At 44.5% G+C, this 26,139-nt stretch overlaps 1 protein-coding gene across 1 annotated transcript in view; it reads right to left on the reverse strand.

The window, feature by feature from the left end:
• The window catches only part of SPOCK1 (SPARC (osteonectin), cwcv and kazal like domains proteoglycan 1), a 556,485-nt gene that overhangs the window by 12,153 nt on the left and 518,193 nt on the right, over positions 1-26,139 (reverse strand). The window contains exons 7-9 of the mRNA XM_059917154.1: positions 8,861-8,977; positions 4,917-5,138; positions 793-855 (exon numbers count right to left, since the gene is read on the reverse strand). Of these exons, the coding sequence (XP_059773137.1) occupies positions 793-855; positions 4,917-5,138; positions 8,861-8,977 (402 nt within the window). The remainder of the gene's footprint in view (positions 1-792; positions 856-4,916; positions 5,139-8,860; positions 8,978-26,139) is intronic.

Consider the following 26,139-nt stretch of genomic DNA (forward strand, 5'->3'; position numbering starts at 1 on the left):
AGAATAATTCGTGTTGTAGCTGTCAGCTCTCTTTTTAAAAAGCAAGGGAAGCAGTGCAGGCTCTTTTTTGGGCAATGGCCTGGTCTGCGTGCTGCAGAAAGGAGGGTTTGGAGCTAAAGGGAGCCTTCAACAGCCAGCATTTGTTACCTTTACCTTGGCCACAGATTTGCATGTCAGGGAAAAAAACACACTCGCACAACCCACTTGCTTCCTTCCACCTCAACATTTGGACAAAAGGTAAGAGGAGAAACGTAGAGACAGGGTCCAGTGATCATGCACGTGAAGCAGAAATATGTTTAAGTGCACTCGAGTCCTTGGACCCTGTCTGATAAATTTAGAAGGGACTCAGCTCATCTTCCTCCTTGAATGGACAACTTGATCTGGAGAATATAGGAAATTCTATAATTTATAGATCTTATCATTTTAACTTGGAAGGAACACTTGAGGGTTCTATTTAATGGTCATACGTGAAAGAAGGAAAAGCCAAGATCAGGGAGGGGTTAGCTCGATTTCAGCCTGGTGACCTGCCCACTGGTCATGGGCTGACCTTTGACGTCTCCTCCCGCTGGTGGCGCATGCAGCATTTCTCAGCCAGCTAACTGAGCCTCAGAGATGTCCTGTGGACTACCACATGTCACCAGCTTCCTGGAAAAGCCCTGTCTCAGGTAAAATGAGGCATTTCTTTCACAAAACACTGGTCCCTAATTGAATAACCATGGCTGTGCTCAATATTACAAGAGACACGGATGGTTTAATTAGTTGTTTAAATGAGTGGCAAGAAATGGTACTTACCCAACAGGCTTTTCCCCTTGCTCAACTTCTGAATCCTGTTCATTTCATTCTGGCAAGGGAGACCTAAAAATAATTTATGAAAGTCAGTTTCCAGATGGTAAGGGATATGATCGCTAATGATTGGCTTCACTCTTGACATGAAATGTAGACAATGACACACCTGGGAGTGGAATTACTCCATCTGCTGTTACTATGCAGCAAAACAAATTCAGGCCATTAGTGGCACTCATTTTTAAAAAACAACATTTTATACCACTAGGTACTTAAAATAGTATTGGGGGGCTACTTGCACTGTATAGGAATCTTTCTTCCCACCACCCATTCAAGCAAATAACAAGTGTCTCATCAGTGATTTCATTATTTACTTCCTTATATAAAGGAAAAAATGTCTCTTATCAGCCAAGACTTCTATGAGGTGAGAACCAGGATGATGATAGGTTACTAGTGGGTACGTGTGTTGAATCCACAGACTGTGACAAATACTTAATCTACCCCAGGTCTTACTGCAGTATAGAAAGACAATTAGAATGGCTACTTCCAACCTCATGGCTCACTACCCCAGGAAAGTAAAGCACAGGCCTCAAGGGACAACTATGAAGATACAGAAGAGATCCAGAGGGACAGAACGGTGACACCTTAACTCTGGGCTTTGCCACCTCCTAGGTAAGTACTTTGGGCCTGTCTCTTTCTGTCTCTCAGCCTCCAAGTCTTCAGTGATAAAACAAACATGTGTTATTACAAACGAGCTCAAAACTGTCCATTCTCAAGTGAAGGGCTGATACAGTGGGAGCCACATGGCTAAAGTAGGGCATATGAAAGTGTGGGGTACCCTTTTGACTTCCACTCCAAGCAAAAAGAAAGGCGACCTCACTAATCTTAATTTTACTGTGACCGGCCTTTGCAGATGCTGTGGCTCTGCTATCTGCTCATGGTTCTCCAGCAAAGACCATGACATTTGGATTCTCAGGGCACTTACCCTACCTCTGTAAGCACAAGTGTGGGGTCTGCAGAAGGTACCTGACTGCCTATTTACCTCTGTTACCCTTCGGATTTCACAATGCCACCTGGTCTTGCTGCTCATTCCTTGAGAGAAACTGACTACCAAATACATGTTTTTGACTTCTGGGTTTATGATGATTTCAGAGTACAGGAGAAAGATACCACCTGAAACCAACAAAAAAGAGCCCAAACTCCATCTTTGATGATTAAAAGTGGCATCTATAGCAAATAATGAACATTTTTCACTGAATTCTCAGAATGCACCAGTGAATGTTTTAGAACTTTCTCCTAATTAATTTAATCTTTACAGTCACCATATGAGGTAGGTACAAATGGAAATGCTCATCTCACTATGAAGAAATACGGAGAAAAAATCTTTAGGCGTTTAGAAGACTGCTCCTGAAGAAGCATCACAATCATAAACACTCGCCCAGTTTACTAGGCTAGGAAGAGAGTTTCTAATTAATTGTCAAGCCCCTTTCTCAAACTGTCCTATAGTAATTTTAAAAACTCTACTTATTGAAAGATAAGTAAAAATGAATCAAGACTGAGACCTACTCAAAATGCTGCAAGAAAAAGAGAGGAACGAACAAGAAAAAACTTCAGATGAAAAATTTGTAACAGAAAATGTATGCTGCTGAGAAGAAAATATTTACCAAAAATTCTAATGAAAAAAGACCGTCTACAAGTATTTTAATGCACAGATGATACAAAAGCTCAAGGATATAAATGACATAAAAAGAGGAAAATTAAGCCGTTAAAGAAAGGAAGGCTATATCTGAAGCAACAAAACTGATGTGAAACGTCCATGTGACTGATGAGGAGACTAAACACGTGGGACAAAAAAGTTTTAATTCTAGAGCTCAAAAGAGCATAACATGTCTCAGGAAAAAGCGATTGATTGATGATATAGCCTGAGCAAAACTAAAACATGTCCAAGGAAGTTCATATCCGTGAAAGGTAAAGAATCCTTTTGGCTTCCAGGCAAAATGGTCACAACACCACCAAAAGGGAGAAAAATGCGTATGGGTTCACTCTTTCAGTAACTACATCCAGGGCTAGGAGAATAACGTTAAGGTATCAAGAAAGCAAACTATGATTCCAGGAAGTTTATACTTAGCATCTTTGCTTCTGTATAAAGGAAATTTATATATTTTCAAACATTCAAAGACTAATTCCCATGAGAACTTCTGAAAAAACTTCTAAAACTTGGCAATAAAGAATGATCTCAAAACCAGTCAACACCAAGAGTTTAAAAGTGCTCTTTAAAAGCTTTATTGGGCCAAAGAGGTACCCAGATCCTTAAATGTAGAATATCTACAAATTAACCATAATAAAAATACAAACTATGAATACCTATGGCCTATAGCTAAAGGGGAGAAGTACACAAAATAAGAAAGAACGACAACAAATTATTTTGCTCAACTCCTCCTAGATGCCATTCTTTTCCATAGGTGGGTCCTGGCTCCCTCCCACAGTTGCTGAAAGGGCAGCCTATCTGGAGACATCGCATGTGGCTAGGGGCTCAGCTGTGTCTCGTGGTTAAGGCAGTTACTTCCCTCTCGGGGCCCCGGCATGACACCTCCAGGTGAAGTATTAGCAATGAGGCTTCACTTCACTCAGCCTCAACCTGGAGCTAAAGCCACATGAATTTGTATGAACTCAAGCCCAAAGCTATCATTAAGCTTAATGCTGAACCACCACAAGCATTCCTACTGAAGTAAAAAGCATGGCTATTATTTAACATCGATTTGGAAGAACTACCTGATGTGATTAGAAAGAAATGAGGTATAAAAATTGAAAAGAGAAAAAATTATCACTATTTGCAGATAATATGACTGCACACCTGAAAAATTCAAGGAAACCAACCAGAAGAACTATCATAAATAAAGTGAGGATTTAGTATGGTGGCCGGGAACAAATTTAATAGTGAAGCAATCACCAGTGAGGAAATATAATGGGAAAAAATGGATTTTGTCTATACTGGCAACAACAATAAACACAAGGGAAGTATAACATCTGTGAAAACAAAACTTGTAGCTTGCTGGTTAACAGACAAATCCTGTTCTAGGATAAAAGGGTTCAATATTATATAGCTATCAACTCTCTCTAGATTAATCTAATTTTGCCTGATTCTAAAAGAAATACCAGTAAGTGTTTTTTTAATTGAATGAACTGATTATAAAATTCAAAGAGTTCAAACATATAGGACATATAACAATATTCTGAAAAAAGATTAATGGTAGGAGAGAGTGGTCCACTAAATAATAAAACATGTCAACTAGTAGGACAGAGCACCCAGGAATAGACAGATAGAGCATATAGGAGTTTTATATATGATAGAGGAAGCATTTCAAACTAGTGGGAGAAAGATGGGTTAGTCAATAAATGACAAATGGGCAAGTGGACAACCATCTCAAGGGATCGGGGCTGGGACCCTACTTGACTGCACACACACAAAAAACTAAAGTGATAAAAGACTTCAATAAACAAACAAAACCCCACAAAGGTACTAAAGAAAACAAAAGAGAATTGCTTGACTATCTCACAGTGGGAAATGCCTTTCTAAGCTTAACGTAAGCCTTATGGCTTCTAAGAAGCCCCAAAATAAAAGATGGAGAAATTTGACTATCTTAAAATTTTAAATTTCACCCTAGCAAAAACGCACATAGTCAAATTTGGGGAAAAAAATCTATTTGCAATACATATGATGAGACCAATTCCAATGTCTTAGTATAGAGAGAGTTCCTACTAAAAACAGAAACACATAAGAACCTAATCTGAAGAAAATGTACAAAAAACAAAGACATTAAGGATCTTACACTGACTTTGGGAATTATGTAGCAAAGGTTCCTACGCCCGTCTTACAGATGGAAAAGCTGAGGCACAACAGTTAAAAGATTTTCCTAAAAGGAGGAGTGGAATAACACACTCCTTAATTATGCTCCCGGGTTTTCCCTACCATGCTGAAAGTGGAGGTCAATGAGGAGAAAAGAGCGTTTGCTTTATTCTCTAGCTGTGTCTTTCTGCTTGCTGATCCCTATCTCCCCAGTACGTGATAGGGGGCCCTTCCCTGCACAGCATGGTGGCCTTGCCCTCTGGGCCCCACCTCCCTCCTGCCTTACCTCCAGGCTTCTGGAAGCAGTAGCACCACTCATTGTTAGAGAGCTTGCCATCCTTGAAGGAGTCACAAGAATTGAAGAGAGGCTTGATACAGGGCTCGTACTTATCCAGGTAGATGGCGTTGATCTCTGAGTGGTCAAGCAGGAGGTCATAGTTCATGTCCAACTTGTTGAACATCCAGCCCAGGGAGTCCTTGCAGATGGGAAGGATGCTGGTGTCAAACCCTGTAGAGGGAAGGACATGTCTCAGCTGCCACCAAGCCCGCTCTCGCCACCTGCTCCCCTGATGCTTTCCCCCTCCACGGGTACAGTCTCAGCAGCCCTCTACCAGAACATGTGGTGGTGGTTGGTTGGTTTTTAAATGAAACAATCTAAAATGTGCTAAAACAGAAGTCAGCTTTTGAGGAGAATACGTTCTAAAGGGAATAAATCCCCAATGCTAATTTATCTGTGCTGTAAATAGGGGTTTTCATTTACCAGACTTGCTTAAAACAGGGGATGCCTGAAAGGAAGAGTACAAACGTGGTGAGTAAGAGGACTAAAGGATAATACTGCAAACTATGCTTTTATATTGAGGGAAAAAAACTACTTGAAAAACCAAAACAAAACAACTATCGTAAAAGGATGGCAGTGAGATGAAACTCTGTGGCATAATCCAGAAGCACTGATTATATCCCAAAGGACTGTTCAATCCAAGCAGTCTGAACATTAATGGGAAAACAAGCCAGGGTACCTGCCTCTGTTCCCCATTTTTCTTTTCTGCAATCCCCTCAAGAGATACATGACATGGAATCATGTATGACTCAGAAAATTATTTCTTTTTTATTTATTTCCCGGGGTGCGGGGAGGAGGGTTGGTTTTCTTAAAGAATTATTTGTTTCTACAGTGGAAACTGTATGCACTCGAATAATAACACTTGGCTTAACACTCGGGATACTGAGTATACTGTAGACAAACCCCAGAGAAGGCATGCCCCACATGTAAAACTCATCTTTCTTTCGGAATCAAAGCACCGGGCAATGTTAAATTATTCCATAATCTGGATTTCTAGGACTGGTTTTATTTTCCCCAGAAATATGATGAAAAGAGTTCACTTTTGTGTTACTGAAGGCACTCTTCTCAGCATTTGATACTTAATTATCTCACTGAATCCTTATAACAGCCCTAAGAGATGATGCTTCTATCCTCCCTATGGATTACAGACAAGAAGCTCAAGATTTAAAAGTTACTTGCTCAAGGTCATACAATTGTGGGGCTGGAATTCAAGCCCAGGTGGCCCAACCCCGAGTCTACATTCTCAGTCCCTCCTCTCCCAGGGCTGCCTCTGCTTCGCATGACACAGGCGCCTCCTACCCTGAGGACATCCAGTTGGCTTGGGCGCCAAGTTTAGGGATGAGCAATGCCAGGGCTGCTGCAGTGACTGTCACTGAGGATCCTGATGGGATCGATTGACCCTCTAGGGTTCTAACCTACAGCCTGCTCATCAGGCTCTATGTGCCTCACCAGGGACCCCTGCTTAGTCAGCAGGATGTAAGACAGAGAGCAAAGCGTGCCCACCCTTTCAAGTAGCATCTTTACAACAGGGTCTTTGCCGTCCAGAAGCCAGTAGCCTAAGTGTTGCACCTTCTCCCCTGAGCTCTCACAGAAGCCTGTGCTTCCCCTCATTGTCGGTGCCTGTAAATTAGACCCTAAGCTCCTGAGGGCAAAGCCTCTCTTGTTCCCTTCAGTAGCCTCAGCCAGTACAGGCACACAGCAGGTGCTCCACAGAAGAACCTGTTGAGAGAAGTTTTCCAGCTACTGCGAAGTTTACTTACCCGTTCCAACATGAAAAAATCTTTCCATTTTTAAATTTATACCTTTTGATATCTTAAAGCACATCTTAGAAAAGATCCTGATTTTCAAGAAGAGAGACTATGGAACATCATCTGGCCTCTTCTTTGACTGAAGGTCATGACTGAACAATCTCTGTGATGATGATGTCCTCAGGGGCGACTGAATAAAGGAAGATAATTGACTCTGACACTAAATGGCTCCACACTTTTGTACAGAATATTTTATGTAATATGCGTCAATGTTGTAGGATATTACCATTTTAATACACAGGAAAGGGAAATTTTAATACTGCTGACTGACCACCGAAAAGAAGTGCCAAGCTGGCTGGGCAGTAGGCTAAGGTCAAGCCTACCCACACCTATTTGGAAGGCTCTAGAAAAGAGGCACCTGCATCTGATATCCAGGGGAACAGAGCAGCCCTTCTGGCTGGCCCCGAGCTCATGGCACTTCTAGGGTTCCGTGGTTTTTGTTCAGAAAGCCCAGGGACTCAGCGGCTCCTGGAAGATCCCTGGGAAAAGCTTCTAGAGACTATCTATCTATCTATCTGTGAATTAACTGTCCACAAACTCCCAAGGAAACCTTTGGCGGGGATGGAAAGAAAGACTCTTACATCCCCCTTCCCACAGATACAACCCCAGGACCCACTCTTTGGACACTTAGCATTTGCTTCCCAGAATCTACCTCTCCCTTAAGGTAAAAAAGATCCAAACTGGTGAAAGAATTGTCCACTAGTATCAACATTCTCTACTAGTATCTCTAGATGGCTATGAACAGCAAAGGATAAACCCGAAATTAAGAAGATCATTCTAATTTGGGCTGAGGACCAGATGCTGGTTAAACTCTGGGTCCCACCAATTGCCAGTATCACTTCTTACCTACTTAGTTCAATCCAGGAGCGTTACATTCAGAAATCCTGTCCACACAAGTGTGGCATCAGGGATGGGGTGAAATACTCTCTGCTTTAAATTACGTGTGTTTTTATAGTTTGACAAATCAATATAAAAATCTCTACACAGAAGAGGCCGTGGCAAAGCTCCACGCATCTCAACAACTGTATTGTTGAGTAAGCCGTTCTGTGCCAATCGGCCACAGTGTGCACGAGCTCGCCCCTAATGGCCTTTGCGTTAAAGGCAGTGAGAGGCTCCGTCAAGGTACAAACAGGCAGACCTACTCTGAGTTTTCTCTCCAGCTTATGGAGAGGCTCTGGGTATGGTCTCTGCCAGTTCAGTGATGGCGGAGGGAACACTTGTCTGGGAGTTTATCTATGGAAAACAAAATGCAATCTGATTAACGTCCATAAAGCTAAGTTATCAAAGATGTTTGCTACCGTGTTGCTTATAATAGCTGAACATTAGGAACAACTTCAAACCTCCCAAATAAAGGTCTAATTACATAAATTATGTTGTATCTATACACTGAGATTCTATATAGTGATTACAAGGCAGAATACTACTCAACAGCCTAGAAAGATAGTCATAGTGTATTGCTGGATGATAAAAGAAGGCCGTAAGACAGTCTGTAAAGTGTGTGTGTGTGTATACATACACACACAGACATAAATATTTTTTTCTACGTGGCAAGGAAACATTTGAAGTATATGCCATGCCACGACGTGCTTACAGTTGTTAAAATGGTGTGTTTCTATACATTTTTTAATTGAAGTGTGGTTGATGTACAATATTGTGTTAGTTTCAGGTGTACAGCATAGTGATGCAGTATTTTTGCAGGTTATTACAAGATAATGGCTATAATTCCCTATGTTATATAGTATATTGTTGCTTATCTGTTTTATACACAGTAGTTTGTTGTTTTGGTATCTTTACATATACTTAAATGTATTTTCCAACAGGACTGTACTAAACACATGATAATTTTGCAAGCAGACTTTAAAAAACATAAGTTGTTGTAGTATTTTCTTGATTCTAAGGCATTTCCCTCTCCTCCATATTTTAATGTTTCTGAAACGGGGGCATATTTCAAGTCAGTGTATACGTTTAACTTAGTGTTTCTTTTAACAACCGCATCTCGGGGTGGTCCATCAACGACATCCAATAACTGAGGAGGGAATGTGGTGTTTAAAATGAGATAAATTAGCGAGAGTAAAGCGGTCTTACTGCCTTGGGCTGTGTCGGAGCTGGTGGGCTTGACGACCCTGTTTGCATCCTCATGAAGGGCTCCAAACCAGTCTTTGAGCCGGGACGCGAGGTTCCTCAACTCCTTGTCCGTGCAGGCTGGAGAAAAGCAGATGGAAGAAACAGTGAGTCCCTGGGCCTTCTCCTCTTTTGAGCTCTCTACTCTCAACGTGGGATGCTCCTAACAGACCTTCCTCTCCAACCAGGATACAGCTCCTTACGCCACTGTGAAAACGCCCCGAAGATGCTGCTCTCACAGGTACAGAGTATGACAAAGTGAGAGCTGAGACGCCCATGGCAAGCAGCACCACGCACAACTGAACTTGGACTGCCTTGGCGCTCTGAAAGCAAGCTGGGATGGCCTCGCGATCATGCACCAGCCTCCAAAGACCGTCACGGGTCCCTTTTGCTAACCCGATCAAACTTGCTATTGCAGTTGCTAGAGAAGATGTTTTCCACTGAACTCATGCCACGAGATTAACATTTAGGAACAGCTAATGCTCTTAGGGAAAGGCTGCCTGGGACACCACAAGATCCCAGTAAGAGCGACTCTCAAGTTTGCTTTAGCCCATGTTTGGGTTTGTGGATGTGGCTTATGTTGCCGGCCTTTGAACAGACTGACTTGACTTTCCCCTGTGGACAGATGATGCATTGTCCCTGGAAGAGTCCTTTCTGTGTGCAGCCCATCTTTAGCTATCCGGCTCATCTTTTAGGGTATGACAGAGCAAGGCCAACGAATACTCCTGAGAACAAGAAGAAAATCCAGATGGGTGGATGGGTAGGTGGGTGCAGGCTATTTGACAGTCTCATAGAGAGCTAAGACTGGAGGAGAGAAATCCCCAAAGGAGAGACAATGGTGCAGAGGAGGGAGCTGACTTTCCCTAGCTGCCTGATTTTACCCTAATTCTGGGTGCTGAGAATTCTGACAAGGGGTCCAGGCAGTGGGCCACTCCCAAGAGGCAGAAAAACCAGCAATGCATTTAGCAGTTGTTTGCATCTGGAGGGACAGGAATTAGAGAACTGAGGAGGTAAAGCCTCAGTAAATAAGAAGTGAACCCCACAACTGTCAGTTTTCCCAAATTCTAAAGCTGCAGGAGTCAGGCTGTGAAGCCAAGCAAGCCACATTACAATGCAGAGCCAGGTTCTGAATGTCTCACGGTGCTGACAAGATGTAGATTAAGGCTAGAACCTATCAGTGCGGAGAGACCCCAGCGGAAGGCACGGGGGTAGTGACGGATGAGCAGAGGGTCTCACTCAAACTCCCATCCAGCCTTCACTAAGTGCGGGCTCTCACTCAACTGAGGTGACCAGCCCCCATCTGAGCTACAAAGGGATGAATCCCCTCCAGGAGACAATACTATGCAGAGCCTCTCCTCATTTTTATAGTTCATGTCTGCTTTCAGGAAAGCCCATCTTTCCTGAGCCTGGGGCTTGGTCCTTGATGGAGAACAAGAGCCAAACCTCCCAGCCTTCAGGCAGGAAAGGACTCTCTTGCCCTCCATCTGAGGGGAGGTGGTGAGCAGACCCACACTGGGTCTGTGCAACCTCAGTGCACTCATGTCTGCTTCCTTCCTTCCAGCCAGGAGCCAGAGCTAAACTCTGTAAAGCATGGAGTGTGTGGCCATTGTTTATACCCAGGTTGCTAATGACCTCAAGACAATACCTGGCATTCAACAACCAGGACACGACTGTATCTTAAAACACCAGGCAGGCAATGGCACTGAGGACCGTCTGGAGAGGCAGCAGGGTATATAAGGGCTCTGGGGTCTCACTGCCTGCTGTGAATCCCAGCTGGACCACTGGCTGGGTGACTCAAGCCAGCCACTTAACCCCTCAGCGCCTCCGTTTCGTCACCCGTAAACTCAGGGTATCATTATGTGACTATAAATTAGATGAGGTGTGTTAGGGGGCTTAGCAAAGCACATGGTATATAGTAATTACTCAGCATGTGCCAGCTATGATTTTTATTACCTCTACGATTGTTTTTATTTTTAAATTGACATCTTATCGGTAAGTTTAGAGCAAATAGAACAGCATTCAGAAAACCAGTAAGACAAATATACCTAAACACAACTGGCTTTGGCCACACAGGAAACAGGTGAACACAGATACCTGTGCTATCCAACACAGTTACCATGAGCCATATGTGGCTATTTTCATTTAAATTAACTAAAATGAAATAAAAGTCAACATTTAGCTCCTCAGTTGCACCCACCCCATTCCAAGTGCTCAGTAGTCACACTCGGCTAGCTAGCGAATGACTCCATCTGGGAGAGCGCAGATACAGACTATTTCCAGCACGGCAGAACGTTGTATGGCGAGCGCTGGATGAAGTTAGCTATCCCTTTGGGATTTCCAGCTTTTGGAGGTCCATCATGATATCCTGACACGCAAGCCTGTGCCTCCCGTCCTTCCCTCCAATCTGTGGAGATTAGCTGAGGAAGGAGATCACAAGCTCGCTCAAGCTGGGAACCCGCATCTCATGCTGAGCCACGTGCACAAATAGGAGGAGGAGGAACTGTGGCTGATGGAGGCGCCACACGGCTCTGCCAGGTACCAGGACTGGCCCCCGGGCGCAGGCCCCCACTAACATGCTTATCGGCCCCAAATCAGACCCTCTGGGGAATAGAAGGCCCTCTTTTCTGACTTTTCAGACAGTGCACAGCTCTAAACAGGAGAGGATGTGGTCTGCTTTTCCGAGGAGAATGGGCTCTACAGTCAATCTCACATTTGGAAAATGGAAAATTAATAGCATCTATTTCTTCCTGATTGCCACGCACACCATCTATTCTAAATGTTCTTTGAGCAGAGAAAATTGCCAAGTCAACTTGCAAAGGAAATGAATCCCCATCTCACACTGCAGGATAAATTAGTCAGTCATGTTTAACTAAACCCTGACAGATGTGCAGTTAATCTATATCTTTAGAAGACGGCTGAATTCCCAGCCGACTTCCCAAAGTACACAGGCTTTGGATGGCTGATGGAATCAGGGGCTGGAGTCTTGAAGGAGGAAATCTGTCGCTCAGGGAGAAGTCCTCAAGCAGGACGCCACTGGCCTGGGTAGAGAGAGATCAGAGAGCTGAATCGGAGATAGGAGGCGCTCAATTACTGGGCCCTTTTCATTCACAGTGTCCTCAACCGAATGGTCCTTACAAGGAGAAAGTCAGGCACAGTCTGCCTGGAGCCAGATATATCCCAGAGAAAAAAAATAATCAAAGACGACAGCACACAGAGAACTATTTGCTCAGATTTGGTATTCTAGCCATAACAGGCTGGCAATGGGAGAAAAGCGCTTGCCTTTTAAGATGCCTATTACAGCCCCTGATAAAGGTCGGAAAGGAGGATTAACACTTTGAGAAAGAGGGGACCCGAAGGGTACCTCTCACACACTCGGTTCCTTCCTGGGGGAAAAGTAATTTCTGTGTGGAGGAAACCATAAGACCACATCCACCTGCCGTCTCACACTCTGCCTGGAGGTGGGCAACTCCTGTGATTTCTAGATGGGTGTCTGACGGTCTCTCCACTTCTGGTGAGAGAAGCAAGGTCCTCAGGCAACCGGCATCAGATCGTCAGAGGGAAAGATGCTTCTGCCTTGGGAAGGGATCTGGGTCGGTCACAGAGGCCAGGACTGGATCCCTGTCCACTACCTTAGCTTCGCCAAGTGGTGGGCGCAGTCAGCGCCCTGCCCTCCTACTCTCCATTCTCTCCCCTCTCGCCCCCAGCCCTGGCTTCAGCTCAGTTTTAATTGCTATCATCCTCCCAGTCGTCTCTGCCCAGCATCCTCTTCCTCAGTCTTTCCATATCTGCCTTCCTGTTCCTACAGGTTAGTCTCCACCTTCCTTCCATGATCTCAGTCTGCCCAGCATGACTGGTGTGTTGGCGGCGTCTCGGAGATCCACTGACCCCAATCCCCGCCTCCTCCCGTAGTCAGAGAATGGCCCTCAGAGCCTCAGGGCAAACACCTGGGCCTGATGTCCTGGACTCCCGCGCAAAGTTGCCTGCTTCTTGCTAGCCCACTGCCAGCCCATAGTGCCACCATGACCTCCCACCACCAAGACAACGGTAACAGGCTCCTAATCGGTCTCCCCGTCCTGCTCCCACGTTCCCTTCGCCGAACAGCAGCCAAAGTGATCTTTCTAAAATGCAGATTTGATCAAGTCGCTTCCCCACTTAGCTACTCCAGAGGTTCCCAGTTGCTCACCCAAACTCCTCTATGTGATCCCTCTCTAGTCTCTCCTCCTCGGCCTCCAGGCTCTGCCCTCACTGTCCTTTCCACACACCTGTTCCCCCTGGAGCACATCTCTTCTCTTTGTCTTGCTAATGCCTGTTCTCCACCAGATCTCTGCTTTAAAGGTATTTTCTCTCCGACTTCTCTAACCCTCAAACCAGGTGAGTTTTCCCGTTTATAATGCTTTCGAAGTGTTGCTCCTCAGATGGCACTCAGCACACCTGTAACGTCTGGCTCAGTGTCTATCTATCTCCCCTTCTAGATCATAGCAGCACAAAACATGCCCCGAGGCTGGCTCAGCCCTTGCGGCCCAGCACCTTATGCCCTCAGCTCCTGGCATAAAGAATGGGATTTCCCTTGTGGCGCAGTGGTTAAGAATCCGCCTGCCACTGCAGGGGACACGGGTTCGAGCCCTGGTCCCGGAAGATCCCACGTGCCGCGGAGCAACTAGGCCTGTGCGCCACAGCTACTGAGCCTGAGCTCTAGAGCCTATGAGCCGCAACTACTGAGCCCACACACCACAACTACTGAAGCCCGCACACCGCCACAAAGACAAGCCACCACAATGAGAAGCCCGCGCACCGCAACGAAGAGTAGCCCCCGCTCGCCGAAACTAGAGAAAGCCCACGTGCAGCAACAAAGGCCCGACACAGGCAAAAATAAATAAATAAATAAACAAATAAAAAAGAATGCTCTCAACGCATACTTATTAACTGGGTATAACAGTGCTCTTGCTGCCTTTTGTAAACTTCAGTCCGTCCATCTGCACAATGGCGTAATAAAGCTTAGCTCATAGCCTCACTGTATGGAGTAAGATGAGACACTATCAATAAAACATAGCTCACAGTTACTGGCATACAGCAGGGACTTGATAAATGTATGTTCCCTTTCCCATTTCCCAATTGTCTGCATAACACGTTAGAATTTTATTCTTCTGCTTTTTCAAAAAAAAAGCCTGAGGAGATGCCTGGGATATAAAGAATGACATCTCTCCTCTCCTTATTTTGTACGTGGGTCAATACAAGTCCAAGAGATTCAGGTTGTAATATATAGCTGCCTTCCTCCAGGTGGAAAAGCTCCATGATGGGAGGGATTGGTCTGATTTCCCCACACCTGATATTCCCAGCACTTACCATAAGGATGGATACATAATTGTTGTTCAAAATATATGTATTGAAAGAAAACATGAACACAGTGGTTATAAAATCCCCAAGTCAAACAGCTATCAAGTGGCAGAGACAGGATTTGGATCTCGGCTGTTATCTTGCTGGGCTGCCCCTGGGTCCTGGACCAGCTTTTTGGATTGACTGGGCTTGTGGGTAGCCAGTACTAACTGAGACAATTAATATTCTTGGTCCATGATGCTCTGGGTTGAAAAAAATCGAAACATCAGGCCCTCACAGGTAAAGGAAGCTCTGCCAGCAGAGCGCACGGGAGGAAGCTAGCTGAGTATCAGAGGAGCGGGGAGCGTGCAGGCTCCCACCTTCATCAGCTCTGCTGTGAGAACAGTGGATCTTTGGAGGGACTGCGTCCGGCCTGCTGCCTTCCTGCTATGCTCCCAGAGGCATGTGTCACCTGTGCAGCCACTGGGCCTTCATTAGAGGAAAGTACAGGGCCACTGCATTACTCCAAATGTGCAGGAAGACAGTTCCCTCCCCAAGGAAAGCACAGCGCTCGGGCAGAGAAGGGCCCCGGTAAGGGCTCTCCCAGTGGGCTTTCCCTGTCTGTTTGGAATATATGAACAGAATGCAATAAGCAAGTGTGCATAAGGCACACGCAGCCTCTGTGGAAGGTATATAGCCCTGGAAAGAAAATGTAGAAGTCACTTTTTCTACCTGGGCACTCTCTCGCCTCTCCACAAGGCCTGAAGCTTTAAGGGGTATTAAGCGCGCGATGGGCTCTGAATGCAGACAGTGTTGAAACAAAGCCCGGAGTGCATCATGAGTGGCCCAGCTGACGGGATGGAGAAGGATGCACTGTGGCCAGCATCGTAGGGTGGAAAGCGGTGACAAGGTCACTGCAGCCCTGGTGGGGTCATGAGAGAGGAGGGGGGCGCTCTGATCTATGAGTGTTTGCCTATGGAGAAGTTAGCCCAGGTAAGCACCGCTGGGGGAGAGAGCGGATCGCTCCTTCACTGAATGACCGTCTACCTGCCGCCATCACCCCTTCTTCCCTGGCTCCTCTGTCTTCCTTCAGACAAAGCCAAGGGCTACTGAGGAAGTTTCAAAAGAGGTAAAGTCTTTGGAAGGGGAGAGAGAGGAGCTGGGAAACCTGTGCTCCTTTGAAAAGTGCTCCCAAGGGTGATGACTGGTATTCCAAGCTGATCTCGGCTTATTGCTGACTTTGGGGGGCTGAATGACACGCTGCAAAGCCCTCTTAGAGGATTAGGAAAGGGGAAGGTAAGGAAACAATCCGAGGTATAAAAATATGTAAGAGATGAGGTAAAAAACAGAAGTGGGGACAGACCGTAGACATTCTGCATTTAGAGCTACAGTGTTAATATCTAACAGAGAGAGCAAGCGTGAGTGTGTCTGTGCATTACAAATCCTAACGGAAGCCACATTTGAACACCCAATTGGGTATGTCTGAAAACGGCAAATCCGACACGCAAGCATTATAGGATATCTGTAAGCCTCTGCTAGGGAACCAATTACCGGTACACTCTTGAAACTCATGAAATCTTGCAACTAAAGAGCCAAATGAGAAAACCACCCCGCCTGTCATATGGACCCTCCCTCCCCAACCCTAGCCTCACCAATGCTTAGCTCAGGACTCAGGCAGAAGCTAATATGAAAACAATAAGAATGTAATTTAAACTTTAGTGCCTCTGAAGGTAATTAAAGAGTTGGGCCAGACTGGAGTTTTCTCTGGAGCAGGCCGGGAGGCCTCTCAGAAATGGAGACCTGGTGCTGGTCCTTTCAAACTAATCTCCTTCAGCCCTTCTAGGTGCTGTTGTGCATAATTAGATAATCAGAGCAGCAGCGGATCGATGCACTCAGAGTGTTTGCAATTAGCATCTTCTGTAAAAGGTCCAGCTGAGCCGAAATAGATGCTGGGCAGAGCCTGGACTGGATCGACTCAAGGAAGTGTTCCTGAACCGCCTTGCCTAGGGTCCAGCCTCTTCTTTCTACCCTGGCATCCTCATGCTGCTGGGAGCCTTCAGCCTCCTCTTCCCAAGAGGGACTGGGTCCCTCGTGCCGCTGAATATCTAGCACGCGGCAAGTGCCCCAGTGCTGGTGGGGGGAGTGTGCAGGAACGCTGAGCAGGGGGTGCTACACTCCACGGGAGCTTGAAAGACAGGGAGGAGGAGCAAGGCTACAGCTTTAGAACGTGGGCGCTGATCAGCTGGAACTCAAAGAGGTGAGGGTTGGTTGATTCTGCTTAGCATGGTTTTTAGGAGCAATAACCAGTCATACTGCTTTAAAAGAATCCCAGGGAGGCAGGAGAGAGTAACTAGGCTCTGGAGAAAGAGCTGAGCTCTGAAGCCAGCTCTGCTGTCCTAGCTGAGACTGGACAGGTGACTTTTCCAATCATCAGTTTCCTCATCTGCAGAATGGAGGTGATGACAGAACAAGCTCGCAGCATTATGGGAGGACTGGACTAGAACAGATTTAAGTGTTCAGCACTCGGTAACGAGCGGCTCTGAGATTATTTGTGTTTGTGGATCCACCAAGTGGAAGAGTATGGGAATCCAGATCATGCGTGTGGTATTTTCACATGAAACAACCCCTGAAGCCAGCTAGTAAGATACGATACTCCCCTGCTCTTTCTCAGAGGTTAGGCAACATTGCCAAGGTCCTACAGATGGTCAACAGTAAAACGGACATTCAAACCCAGTTCTCCTGATTTGACATTCACTTGATCTGCTCACACACCACGACGCCTGGTGCCTGCACCTGCGCCTCTACTCCGGCCCCATAAGCAAGGGAGACCCCCTTCCACAAGTTAAAGACCACGCACTTGACTACAGGGGTCAGAACCCCACTCCCTGCCCTGAATACAAACAGGGGTTTGGCACTGCATTAAGACTTCAAGCTTCTACATACAGATGGCCAATAGGCACATGAAAAGATGCTCAACATCGCTAATTATTAGAGAAATGCAAATCAAAACTACAATGAGGTACCACCTCATGCCGGTCAGAATGGCCATCATTAAAAAGTCTACAAATAACAAATGCTGGAGAGGGTGTGGAGAAAAAGGAACCCTCTTACACTGTTGGTAGGAATGTAAATTGGTGCAGCCACTATGGAGAACAGTATGGAGGTTCCTTAAAAAACTAAAAACAGAATTACCTTATGATTCAGCAATTCCACTCCTGGGTGTATACCCAGGCAAAACTATAATTCGAAAAGATACATGCATCCCTATGTTCATAGCAGCACTATTTACAATAGCCAAGACATGGAAACAACCTAAATGTCCATCAGCAGGTGAATGGATAAAGAAAATGTATGTACACACACACACACACACACACACACACACACACACACACACACAATGGAACATTACTCAGCCATCAAAAAGGATGAAATAATGCCATTTGCAGCAACATGGATGAACCTAGAGATTATCAATACTGTGAAGTCAGAAAGACAGACAAATACCATATGGTATCACTTATGTGTGGAATCTAAAATGCAACACAAATCAACATATCCACAAAACAAAAACAGACTTACAGATATAGAGAAAAGACTTGTGGTTGCCGGGGGGGAGAGGCAGGTATGGGAGGGAAGGATTGGGAGTTTGGGATTAGCAGAGGCGAACTATTATATATAGGATGGATAAACAATAAGGTCCTATTGTAGAGCACAGGGAACTGTAGTCAGTATCCTGTGATATTTTCCATAATGGAAAAGAATATGAAAAAGAATATATAACTGAGTCACTTTGCTGTACAGAAGAAATTAACACAACACTGTAAATCAACTCTACTTCAATCAAATTTTTTTAAAAATTAAAAAAGAGTTCAAGCTTCTGGGTCTGACAGCCCTGGGTTTGAACACCAGCTCCCAGTGTACAAGTGGTTGTTTTTCACATAAGTCACTGCTCTTCTCCAAGCGTCGGGTTTTTCATCTGTAAAATGGTGACATTAGCAGCCTCAGCCTCATGGGGTTGTGGTAGGGATTCACCGTGAAGATGAAGCTTTCAGAAACCGGCAGGCAGCCACCGGCATCTCCTCTTCTGAGGAACGTCAAGGGCTGGTAGCACTTACCCTTGGGAGGCTAAGAGATACGCTCCCAGCCATAGAGGTTTTAGTGGCAGAAAACACAATCAGGGCTTCCTGACGGGATTTTCAAAGCACATACAAGGTGAATCCCCACTTCTAATTGGAGATCATCTAACAGAGATTTGAGCCAGGTTGTGCCCGCTCAGATTAAATTGCATTATTATATGTAATTCCAGTTTTTACTTTTCAGTGCCTAAAACATCAATATATATGCGTGTTCTCTCACCCTTAGAGAGTGCATCGTTTTGTGTAAAGACAGGCATGAGCAAAGGAATTAGGGCCCCATTATTCAGGAGCTCACTAATAAAATCCTTTTTAAAAAGCAACCTTTGAAAGAGCTTAAGATACTGACATTAAACTGGGAGGAAGATGAGTTAAACTAATTAATGGTACAACCTACAAGAAAAGACAGATAGATTTCCCTATTAAACCCCTTAAGACTATTCTTAGTAACCAGATTTGAGGAGACTTTAATGGTTCTCTTGATTCTAATGATAATCCTTCACCTGGAAAAAGAAATACATTTAGAACTTGCACAACATTTGTAAATGTGCATTAGTGGAGTAGCACTTATTTTCCCCCCTGAATAATCTGGAGCAGGGAGGTTAGCTCAATGAAATAAGCTTTTAAAGCTTCTGATAAGATCCACAGATTTTCCACACTCTGGGGCAAAACAAAATGTTGAATATGCAAAATATTGGTTAAAAATGCCAACTCTGGCTTTAATTGTGTTTCCCAGGCAGTGGGTAGGCATTTCCCTACATGGGAAACTAGACTAGATGAGCAGTACTGCAGAAAACAGCAGTTTTACTAAAGGATTTCATAGCCAACCAGATTTCCTAGGTCCTCAACTAATAAAGACTAAGCTGGAAAAAATGACATCTGTTCTCACCTAAAATCAGCAATGGCAGATGCTTCAGGACAAGGTGTGGGATGCAGCCTCCACCTGGACTTCTGAGAGCAGTGGGAGTGGGCAGAGCCCTGGGAAAGGGGCAGGGATGGGGAAGGTCAGTCCCTGCCTGGGTCATCCCACCGCAGAGAGGCAGACTCAGTGTCTGCAAGTCACTTTGTGTTTGTTAATGTATGAGCTCAAATGGCTGGTGACAGTCAGGGAAGACTTCTAAGAGGAGGCGGGACCTCATCTGAGGCTCATGTGCAGGGAGGACTTTGAAAAGAAGACATTCCAGGCAGGTCTTAGAAATAATGAGGAAGCCAGTTGAAATGAAGTGACTGTTTGATTTTTACAGCTGATTTATATTTAAATTAGCTCTGCTCGAATTAAACACACCAACTTTAGCATAATTCACTCTAATTCTAAATCATAAACATATATAAAAATCAAACATATAAATGTGTGTGTATATATAAAATCTTCTGTGTATCTGCTCAAAGATATTCCATTATTTTACACATTATATAAATGCTTACGTGCATTCCAAGGACCATTTTCTGACCAGGTAACACTTACTATTCCAGGACTGATACTAGCCTGTATCTGCAAGAGGTTTTAATAACAGAAAACATATCTTTAAGGTACATATAAGAAGAATCTCTGGGGCTTCCCTGGTGGCGCAGTGGTTGAGAATCTGCCTGCTGATGTAGGGGACACGGGTTCGAGCCCTGGTCTGGGAAGATCCCACATGCCGCGGAGCAACTAGGCCCGTGAGCCACAACTACTGAGCCTACGCGTCTGGAGCCTGTGCTCCACAACAAGAGAGGCCCACGATAGTGAGAGGCCCGCACACCGTGATGAAGAGTGGCCCCCGCACAGAAACGAAGACCCAACACAGCCAAAAATAAATAAATGAATAAATAAGAATTAAAAATGAATATCTGCTTATTAAAAAAAAATTTTAAAAAAAGAAGAATCTCCATTCCTAACTGGCAATTTGTGTCCAGTGTAATCTGTTCAAATTCAACTTCCAAATCTGGGCATTTTTAAACATAATTTAAGTTTCCGTGTTTTTTTAATACCTAAAGAACCAATACATGCGTGTATGTTTTTACCCTTAAACATGGCATTAACTTTGTTATTTAATGGGACAGGAAGCCACAAAGGATTGGCAGAAGACCATGACTGCCAAGCTTGGGACGGAGATCTGATGCGAATGGCCTGGGACGTAGCTTGGGACGGAGATCTGATGCGAATGGCCTGGGACGTGTATGGAACCTGAGATGGCCTCTTTAATTTGTGGGTGAGAGGGGGACATCAGATTAGGTGGGGACCAGGAGTAGATTTAGCCCAAATACAGAAAACCACAAGCTCCTCTTAGTCCTTCCCCAGAACTCCTCCCCTTCCTGGTCTAGAGTGGATGGTGACATGGGTATAGGGGCTGATTGGAAGATTGGTAGCACCACCCTCTTCCTGTGACAAAGGTCAAGCAGTACCTCCAGGGGTACTGTAGTTGGAGTCTAGGGTAAGAGGGTAGAGGTGGGAGCTGGAACTGAAAACTCCCAATTGGAACTGAGGCCAGGACAGAATGATCCTGGAGATGCCTGGAGCAGACGCATCCTGGCATCTTCACTCTCATGCTTCTAGTGGACAAACTGATAGAGGACCAGGATAAATAAGGCAATGTCTAAGGAAGAGCTGCCTTCTGAAGCCATAAAGGGTGTCTTAAGCTATTCCAAGACTTGCCAGGTTCAGTGTCTGACTCACTATTCTTTTCACTCTTCAGGTTATGCAACTCACTCTAAATTTGTCTCCACCTTACCCTGGAAGACTTAGGGCACAAATGGGTATAGTGACTTGACATGATAAGATGATGGTATCCAAGCCTCAAGGGACCTCCTCTGGACTCACAGAGGACCTTGTGACTGGCACAAAGATGAAATAGTAGCTACTATTATTTCTATTTTTAGAAACACTTCTATATTTGATCACAATTGCCTGTTTAGACATCTAGTATCTAATAAGGCAGCATGACACAGCTAGCAATTTCCCTGTTCCCCTCCTAAATATCATATATAATCAACAATGTAAACAGAAAAAAATACCACAAATTCCATTTTCAGTAAAACTAGAAAATAGATATAATCCCTAGCTTTGAACAATATTGCAGAAGCCACCCAGATGGAAGTATAATGTCCAGACAGGCCAGTAAAAAAATATCAAAAATATGTTTCTGATAAGTGAAGGACTCCTCCTGAAGTGATAGATAAGCATTTCCTGTTCAGCAAAAACTAAGGGATCTGAAGAAAGGACAGGGCACAGATCAAGCAGAAGCTATACATGTAGAAGAAAACCAATAAGAAAGCAGGAAAAGAGTGTAGTGGCCTAGGGGCAGCAGGTCTCAGAAAATGCTCACAGCGTTGTTCTTCCTGTTGGCAAGAGGCATTCCAAAGTGCAAGAGCAGCGGAGACAGCTGATGAGAGAAACCCTCTTGAGGCTGATCTGTTTCATAGAAACAGAAAGAAACACAGAGGAGCCATTTTAGCAGGAAGCCATCTGTCACTGGTGACACTGAAGCAGAGTGCTTTTGGATTGTGAAGGCTACAAAAATAGAAGGGTTCCCCCCCCCCTTCATCCATAGGACTCCCTTTTGAATAGGTAGGCCATTAAGGTCTAACTTACTCCAATATTTTTTTTCCAATATTTTTTAAAAGATTCTGTCATGTTGATATTTTATATATACGTATGTAGTTTCCATATGTATGTATGAAAATTATGGAAAAGAGCAGCAAAACAAAACTTACCACAGAACACTCAGCAGAAAAATGGAAAAGGTGAAAATGTGTACCGAGTATGACACCATGAATTAAAACAATCACTTTTATGAAGAAAGACAATAAAACAGTATACAAGAACTCAGAGAAGAGATGAAGAGACCACAGAGGAGATGGCATGTGAGCATTTAGGTCCCAGGAAAGGAGGAGAAAGAAAAACCCAAATCATCATAAAAATGAAGCCAAATTGGAAGAAGCACAAGGGAGGACACTGTGGGAAACTCACTAAGAGAGAAGGATGCCGGAAATGAGAAGAGTGAACAACATGGAAAGGAAATAAGGGATTACAAAGGATTAGAGAGCAAAAGACAGCTATAGAGAGGAGGCAAAGGACATACTACAGGTGCATAGCTGGAGCCTGTGAAGACACAAAAGAAAACAATGGAACAGGACATATGTTTAAAATGCAATTCATTAGACCATTCCTAAAATAAAAGAAGAACTGAATCTACATATTGAAAAGGCACAGCATTAGCCAGGGAAAATCAACCTAGAATAGTTGATACTAAGATCAACTTAGTATCAACCAAGTTGTCTTTTTAACCCAAAGGGGAAAAATAATCCCTAAACACAGATTTTTTAATCAACACGATCTGTGTGCTGTCCTCCATCCTGCCTTGTGACCTTGGGCAGGTCTAAATTCAATTTCAGCACTCCCTGAGTCAGACACGCGGGGGGATGCAGAGATGATTAGGACATGGCCCTTGCCTGGTGCTCAGTCTCCCCTCTCCTTATTTGTAAAAGGACAACGTTTTCCATTCACTGTATCTGTGGAATTTTAATGACAAAGACCTTTCTCCCAGTATGTTCTTTGCTGGAGAACCAAGGCTCAGTTCCAATATATGTTCATCTGTGGAATCCTCTCTCTACCCACCCAGGAAGGTTCGACCGCCCCTTCATGGGGTGTCCCCAGAGCCCTATACTAAAAGAATTCCACTTTTATGTGCTATGTCACAGCCTGTCATCCCTCCTGGACTCTGAGCCAACGCAGCAAGGATTCTGCAACAGTCACATCTGTACTCACCCGCAGTTCCCAGCAGAGTGTCTGGTCAAAGGTAGGCATATGTGCAGAAGGTACAAGGGAAGTAATCTGAATATTCTGAGCTAAGTGAAAACACTGTTCCCATTACCATAAAAGTAACAGGAATAAACACGGTGAGGAGGTCAAATAAGAAAGTGCCGGTGTGTGCATTTGAGGATGAGGGAGAGAGTTATAACTACCACCAAGACAAATAACTTCCAGCCAGAAGATGACTGGACTTGGGTGGGGGAAGAGGCGGGAGAGATACATGGGTGCCCGACTCTATGACGCTAACTATATACAAAGACACACACTGTCTTAGTGAAGCCTCAGGAAGTCCTGGGAGGGTGATCCTATGACCTCCACTTCGCATTTGAGAATACCAAGGTCTAGACAGGTTGGGGCCTTGCCCATTCTCACCTCGTCTCCCTGCAACACACATGTAAAGGCCAAAGCTGGCATTAGAACCCAGGACCGAATGATTCTAGTCCGTGCTCTTTACTCCACCCACGCCGACTCGCTTATGGGAAGGGAGGGCTTATTCTTCTATCACAGATATCATACTGATTCCCCCTATCCAAGGAAAGAAATTACCAGAAAGCCTGGCAACTCTGAGCTCAGGGTCCCATAGGCTGAAGTCTGGCTCACGGGCTTACAGATTGGCTCTAACCCACCCTGCTAACACCTCAGTCGGCCTGGCAGCGTCCGGGGGTCCCTGGGATCTCACTGTCCTATTTATTTGCATATTGTGATGGAAAGATGCAAGAAGGACTCCACGCACTTGGCTTGTTTCAGCACTGGCTTCTCATTCCTGTCTGGATAGTTACCACTAAGTAATTTAGTTTATCTGTGTCTCCGTGAGCTTATTTGGAAAACATGGAACACCACTTATGGAAAATTAAGCTTCATTTACTTTAAGCGTTCAGCCAATAGTGCAGGAAATGGTGATTTGGAGGTAACTGGCTTATGCATATGTAAACATGATACATTTAGCAAATTATGTAGACTTCACACTTCAGAGCATTGAAGAAAACAAAGGTACCTTTCAAGGAAGCTTTAGTGCAATAGAGCCGTTCTGAAAGGAACAGAATTATTGGTTTGTAAGAATAGTTGAACTCAGATACAAATGGAAAATAATGATTTACACTGTGGAACAGGGGGTGGGCATAAGCAGAATTTGAACAGGTCTAATTTGAAGTGGTGTTAAGGTGTCTCTAAGGACTTCAGAAGAATTATAGCCCATGGTGTGCTTTGAGATTGAATTCATGGTATGATGAGGTCGTGCATTTCAAACTCAGTTCCTCTGTGACTCAACGTTTCACACAATTTCCCAGCATATGTTTTTCTCCTTGAGCCTACAGAGAGAATTCTAGGTGTACCTTTAGCTCAAAAAGAATTGCAAGAGTTAAAGCATCCCTCAAACCAATTATCTTTTCTATTCTCCACTAAGACCTATTGCCTAAGTCCCTTCTAGTATCTCATCAGTAATTAATTGCACTGAAAACTTAACGTTATCACTCCACACAGGGCAACCTTACAAGCCAGCACTGCGGATTTCAGAACTCCTGGACAGGGCAGGTTAGAGTGCCTGAACTTGAGGGTTTCCAGCCTGCAGACCAAAGTGAAGGTGCTGCACGTGTCCGCAGGCACTGCCTCCAAGGGACCCACTAACTTGCAGGGCCCGAACAGCCCACCATTGACTGTAAGAGACAAAGTCACCAGGGCAGCTTGGCTGCGTTGCTTTCATCAATACTAACACCAGTACTGATACTATGTTCCAAGAGCTGCCATACATTAAATACCTACTATTGCTGAGAACCATAAGAGCACCTTGCCTTCATTTAATCCTGGTGATAACTCATCAAAATCATTACTATTACTTCTCTCTTACTGATAGAAATAGGTTAGGGAGGTTAAGTGACTTCTTTTCTGGCTGCCACTGAGTGCTTATGATATGACAAGTGCTATACACACAAACATGACCTCACTGAATCATCACCCCAACTCTCTATGAGGTGGGGAGTTTCATTAATATCCATTTCCCAAGCTGTGAACCAGAAGGAAGTTACATTCCATGTCTCAGGTCAAGCTAATAAAGGGTAGAGCCAGCAGTCACATTCAGGTCACAGCCACAGCCATGTCTGTCCCACTGTGTGCTGCATTCTTACCATTTGAAAAGAGGTCCCCATTGCCGGAAAAGGAGGAAGAGTGGGGGAAGGAGCATCTTGAGCTTGCAGAAGTCATGCTGGTCTCTGGTACCCAATGCTCCCCCTCCCATCCTCTCCCCCCACCCCTGACAACATGCTCCCAAATACACACACCCCATCCCCATTCCAAGTGACAGACTTGTAAATCCCTGCAAGAACCCGTTGAGGAAGGCACTATTATCATTACCATTTTATAGCTGTAGAGACTGAGGCTTGAAGAAGTTACATAAACACCACAAAGTCAGTGACGTGTTAAGCAGCAGGGTCAGGGTCTGCACCAAGGCTGTCTGACTCTGATCCTGTACCCTCAGCCAGGCGGCCACAAAAGAGTCAATCTAATCATTAGAGACATGGTATGGATGGCCCAAGAGTCGGTTCTAATTAGGGTTCTGGCTCAGGATGAAGAACACACACTGAAAATTATGACCCTTTAGCAGATTTTATATGAGACTTAAGCAAGCACAGATGGCTACAAAGATTTAGTTGTATTCTTACCAACACTACAGTGGTTACAACACACACACACACAACCTAGAAACAAATGTCCAATAACAGGGATTAAACTATGGTTCACAAATATGCTAGAAAACTGAGAAGCCATTAAAAAGTATGAAAAGAAGGATATTATGACATACAAAATGTTTACAATATATTAAGTGAAAAAAAAGCAGAATACTAAGGTATTTATGGACTGATCCCACTTTTGTAACACAAAATGGGTAGTGTAGTGAGTCATGTAGTGAGTCAGAGAGACAGACAGAGACAGTCAGAGATGGGAAAATATACAATAAAAGACTAAAAATGGGTCTGTTATGTGGGAGGTTTCTCTATTGAATTTCTGTC

Source organism: Balaenoptera ricei, chromosome 3 (genome assembly GCF_028023285.1).
Source record: "Balaenoptera ricei isolate mBalRic1 chromosome 3, mBalRic1.hap2, whole genome shotgun sequence".
Classification (NCBI taxonomy): domain Eukaryota; kingdom Metazoa; phylum Chordata; class Mammalia; order Artiodactyla; family Balaenopteridae; genus Balaenoptera; species Balaenoptera ricei.